Below are 5,077 nucleotides of genomic sequence, written 5' to 3' on the forward strand. Positions count from 1 at the left end.
AAACATTATTGATCAATAATCTATTAAATACTCAAGCAGTAGGAAACAGAATACGATTGAATCAAAATTTATCAATCAGAAGCGGCCAAGATTGATTGACGACGAAAACAGCAACAATAATGGATAAACAGAGAGAATAATTATGAAAATTGTCAGATTCTGACCTTTCTAGATAGTCAAAGATCAATCATCCCTTATCGTTCTATCAGTCATAGTTTTGTTCTATTTGTTAGTGACCCACATGCTACAATAAGCACATTGTATATAATTCATGGAAGTGAATCTCAATCAATAAGCTTCGAATATATTTCCTGCCAATGGCTGTCAATGTGCCTGACTTCCATACATTAATCAGATATAAGGCCACAACACCAACATAATGTGTGATGAACATCAATTAGTTCCATGAATAAGTGATACGCTCTGTATCTATATAGTTTCAATTTTATTGGATGTCTGTAGGAGACTACTCGATGTGTTCCATATGGTGATCACCAGAATGTTATTTAGCACCAGCCTTAATCTTATCCTCCACCACCTGAACCTTTCCAGATGCAAGTCCTGCTGTGAGTACTTCCACAGGAATCTTTACCACATCTAAACGGTTGCCGATGTCGGCAGCAAACCGGCTAGCACAATAAACCCCGACAGCAGTAACCGCCATTCCATACACATTAGTTGTGATGAGGAGGAGAGGCGTTGATATGACGGCAGCAAGTGGTCCACCTATTGCTGATATTGCCTGTCCACTTTGTCCCACAACTCCTCGCTCTGCCACAAGAAGGCCTGTCTTGCAATATATAGCAAAATCCTCACAGTTACTTTTGAACAAGCTGTAGCATCTGAAGCCATTGTTAAGTAGGTGGTTAGCTCGATGGATGACCATTTCATCTGGATCGGAATCCGCAAGAGTGCAAGTGCCACCCCGGGCTTTAGCAAGAAAGAGCGCAGGATTAATGCCATACGCAAAACGATATAGAACACCACCGGCAAGGAAACACTCAAGGCAAGAAGAGATCACTCCACGGGAATCTGACGATCGGTGGGCACACTTTGTGCAGGGTGCTAGGCTTCGTTTAGGCCCGGAACTAGTCAGAAAAACATCAAGAACAGTTCCAGTTCCCACCTCTTGGCCTCGACCTCTGGTGAAGTGGATGACCTTATCATCACCCACATATATGCCTGTAATTTAATTTAGTTAGCAATGGTAAATATACATTCCCAATGAAATAATGTCAATCATGGTAAATTTAAAAAAAAAAACAGCAACATCGTTCAAATTGTAAACTGAAGAAGCAAGCGAGTCTAAATCTCACTATCAATCATACACACATACTTGGAAGGCTTTTAATATACCGTTCTAGTAAAAGCAATGTAGCTTCGACTTGCAGTGAGCATAAAATGTCGTTAACCTTTTCATGAAAAAAACATGGAGCAAGAAAGCAGTGTGTACAAATCCTAAGAACTCAAGTTATTCTTCATCATCATAGTAACAATTTCAGATCATAAAAAGAAAATAAAAAAGATGCATGAGAATAAGCAACAAAGAGCAATGCATATAAGAGTTCTGCTATTTCTTTTAACGGGCAAGAACTAGATACTAATAATACCACAAACATCTTTTGCTTAACTTATCATGAGAAGGGTCAATACAATTGTAAGACACGGTTTACTTGGATGGAAACATAGAAGGGAAGATGGGAAAGGAAAGAAACACATGTATGAATCATGTTCCATGCAGACCCCTTCTATTGTCCTTTCACCCATATAATAACTAGCCTAAGGTAGCATACAGTGTTAAGAAATTAACTTAGAGATCTCAGCGACCTAAACTTAAGTAGCCATCTAAGTGCATGATGATACAATTGCTTTCATAAGCACACAAATATAATGGAAAAAGGAAACACATATGCTACAGCCTACCATTTGTCTTTGTTTAAAAAAAAATCTATGTTTTAGAAATACTTAATGTAACCAAAGATCCATTAGCATATTACCAATAATGAGGATGAACCATTTGTCTTTGTTTAAAAAAAAAATCTGTTTTAGAATTACTTAATGTAACCAAAGATCCATTAGCATATTACCAATAATGAGGATGAACTATAACTTAAATATACAGCGATTCCAGTTATACTGATCGTGCCAAGAGTAACTACTCAATTTGAAGGTATATGTCGTTGTTTGATGATTAGGCTCATGACTAAAGAAGAGTGGAATCAAAGGGCTCCCTCTGATTGTTAGCTGCTTTGGTTTTTCTTTTTCTTAAACAACCTAAGGCAATTCATACAGTGGGATGAGCAAATCAAGCGAACAATGAGCACCCGTCCAGATATTAGGTACCGAAATCATCAGAACAAACGCAACAAGGACAAGCTTTGGCAAATTGGCGGATGCAGTCCTTAAAAGCACACTCCATAATCGCATCAAATATCACAACAACGGTGTGACAGAATCATACCGTGGTGAGCATAGATATACGCAGTTCGCCACGAGTAGATATGATCTCCTGGCTTCAGACTCCCCTTCCCAATCCTAAATCGATCAGATATAAACCCTAAGTGAACCAAACCACGATCGAAAAAAACAAGGAATTGAATCCCAAGTAGGAGAAACAACAATTAGATCCAAACCTGTTCGAGAGAAGTCCCATCGCTTCTCCTCCGCCTCTGTATCGACCTCCGATCGGGAAAGCGAGCGAAAAATGCTGCCTTTGCCGCCCTGAAACGGAACTCTTGTACTCGCTTTCCGCGCGTTTCTACCGAACCGGCATGCTTCGGATCGTCCACTGTTCAATATCCAACGGCCCCGAGAGCGGTCGCTTTATTCTCTCCCGTCTCGATCGACACAGGGGACACCAAAAAACCTCCAATCGTAACGTCGTACTAGCTCTGCGGATCTAGGCTAGCGAAAACTACCGCTGTTTTGATGTCTCCTGTCCCGAACGAGACAGAAAAAACATAGAGGGCCGAAACCGCCGCCGAATCGAATCCAGACACCCATCAAAGATGAGACGGAAAAGAAACCAATACAGTCAAATACGCGAATAAAGGTCCTTTTTAAGGAAATTTACCAGTAATTCAGCTTTGCCGACATGCTTAATTTCATGCCCAATAAATAGGGAAAAAAAGAATAATAATTAATGTACAATTTTTATTATTATTTTTTTAAAAGAGCTATCTGTTCTAAATTGTCTTCGTCTTTGATAATACTAATTAATTATTATGAAGTGGAGAACCCGTTCGTGAACAGTCGAGACACACACGGCGAGTCCCGCCACGTCCTCGCGTGCATCCTCAGGATCTCCCTCGCTCTCTCCTCCGTCTTTCCCCCGACGCCGGCCTGCACCACCATGCACAGCTTCATCACCGCCCCCACCTGCGCCATCTCCCGCAGCAGCGCCGGCGTCGCCGCGTGCCTCGCCAGCTGGTGCAAAATCCGCACCGCCTTCTCGCTCGCCAACTGCGACACCCTCAGTATCTTCTTAGACACCACCGCCACCGCCGCCTGGTGGCGCACCAGCTCCGCCCGCCCCTCTGCGGACCCGCACACCGAGGCCAGCGCCGCGATCGTGGCCTCGCACGTCCGCCGCTCCGGCTCCTCCAGCAGTAGCTCCACCATAGCGTGCACCGCCCCAGCCGCCACAGCCTTGGCTCGGTTCCGACCCCAGGGGCACGCGCCGGCCAGGGCTCTCAGCGCTGCCTTGGTCGCCTGCGGCGACACGCCGTCGCGGATCACGCCCACCACCTCGTCGAACAGCTCCTGTGGGAGGCTCATCAATCGGGTGGGAGAGACGACGGCGAGAACGGACTTCAGGATGAGAATCGCGTAGCTCCTCGATTGGTGATTCGACCGTCGCAAGACGGCGGTCAACGACCCGACCAAGTCGCCATTTCTGGCGACGAGGTCAAGGAGCTGATCGCCAGAGATCTGAAGAGATTGGAGGACGACGAGAGCCTCGTCGCAAGCGGTCGAATTCGATGTCAAAATCAAATCTTGGTCGATCTCAGTATCGCTCGAGGCGGCGGAGAGGATAATAACTCGAGCCAACGCATCCACGGCGCCGGGCGTGGCGGCGACGCACCGTCTGTTCCGTTCGCTCTCGGCGGAGATCTGCCGCAGCTTGCGCAGCGCATCGAGCTGCGTGGACGGGCGCGCCGCCGCGTCGAGCAGCGCGGCGACCTGGTCCTGGCCGACGGGGGGCCTCGGCGTCGGGATCCTCTCCACGCCGTCGGACGAGTGGAGCGTGCACCACGCCTGAATCAACCGGCGGAGCGTATGGTTGGGGGTGACGGCGACGTCGGCCGGTAGCTGCTGCCTCGTCGCCGGGCAGGTGCTCTGCTTCCGGTCGAAGAGCCACCCCTCGATGCTCTGGCGATCGTAGGTGATTCCGGTGGGCAGCGTCACCGGGTCGCGCATCATCTCCAGCGAGATCGGGCAAAGGAAGTGCGATGGAATCTCCAACCCCTCCATCTGGATCCGAATCTGGGTACTCGATATATGGAATCGAAGAGAAAAATTAACTGCGGAAGGATATAATCTGGGGAGTTGAGGGAGTTGACAAAAGGAGAGATCTTTATATAGAAGATGAGCCGACGAAAATTGTCCAAATTCAAACCCATCGAGGTCAACGCGAAGTAGGAGTATTTATCTTCTTTTTAAAAACATTTTATTTATTTATTTTGTCTTAGCTGTTCATGATATCAATTAAATTCTATTATTTAAATCGTTGACTAATCGTTATGTGGTTTAGAATACTTGCCTCGGGTTTTAAACGACTAAAAACTTGGAAATCGTCGACCTTAAATTTTTTTCTTTTTATCGGTGATGAGAGGAATATTAATTTAAAACGTGCCAGGAACACGAGTTTGACTTTTCTATATTCTATGTTTGACTGGATGCACTGGGAACAGCAGCAGTGATTTGATACCGCGGTCAAAATGGACACCGACGTTGACGATATTGTTCTCAACGCCGACTGCGTCGGTCAGACGTGGTGGGATGACATTACCCGTTCCAGCCTTGCAAGATGTACATGATAAAAATAATCACGTGGTTTGATTTCGTGATACTAAGG

At 45.9% G+C, this 5,077-nt stretch overlaps 2 protein-coding genes across 2 annotated transcripts; both read right to left on the bottom strand.

Annotated features, from left to right (window-relative positions):
• Nucleotides 1-278: 278 nt before the first annotated feature.
• Nucleotides 279-2,799, bottom strand: LOC122035732 (protein LEAD-SENSITIVE 1-like). Its single transcript, XM_042594839.1, has 3 exons — nucleotides 2,634-2,799; nucleotides 2,462-2,535; nucleotides 279-1,182 (listed from the first exon to the last, which is right to left on the bottom strand). The coding sequence occupies exons 1-3, from the start codon at nucleotides 2,651-2,653 to the stop codon at nucleotides 503-505; spliced, it is 774 nt and encodes a 257-aa protein (XP_042450773.1). The 5' UTR covers nucleotides 2,654-2,799; the 3' UTR covers nucleotides 279-502.
• A 257-nt stretch (nucleotides 2,800-3,056) lies between these two features.
• On the bottom strand, nucleotides 3,057-4,601 carry LOC122035731 (E3 ubiquitin-protein ligase PUB23-like). The gene has a single exon (XM_042594838.1). It carries the CDS (start codon nucleotides 4,471-4,473, stop codon nucleotides 3,223-3,225), a length of 1,251 nt encoding a protein of 416 aa, XP_042450772.1. The 5' UTR covers nucleotides 4,474-4,601; the 3' UTR covers nucleotides 3,057-3,222.
• Between the last annotated feature and the right edge of the window lie 476 nt (nucleotides 4,602-5,077).

This window comes from Zingiber officinale, unplaced genomic scaffold (assembly GCF_018446385.1).
Source record: "Zingiber officinale cultivar Zhangliang unplaced genomic scaffold, Zo_v1.1 ctg100, whole genome shotgun sequence".
NCBI lineage: Eukaryota > Viridiplantae > Streptophyta > Magnoliopsida > Zingiberales > Zingiberaceae > Zingiber > Zingiber officinale.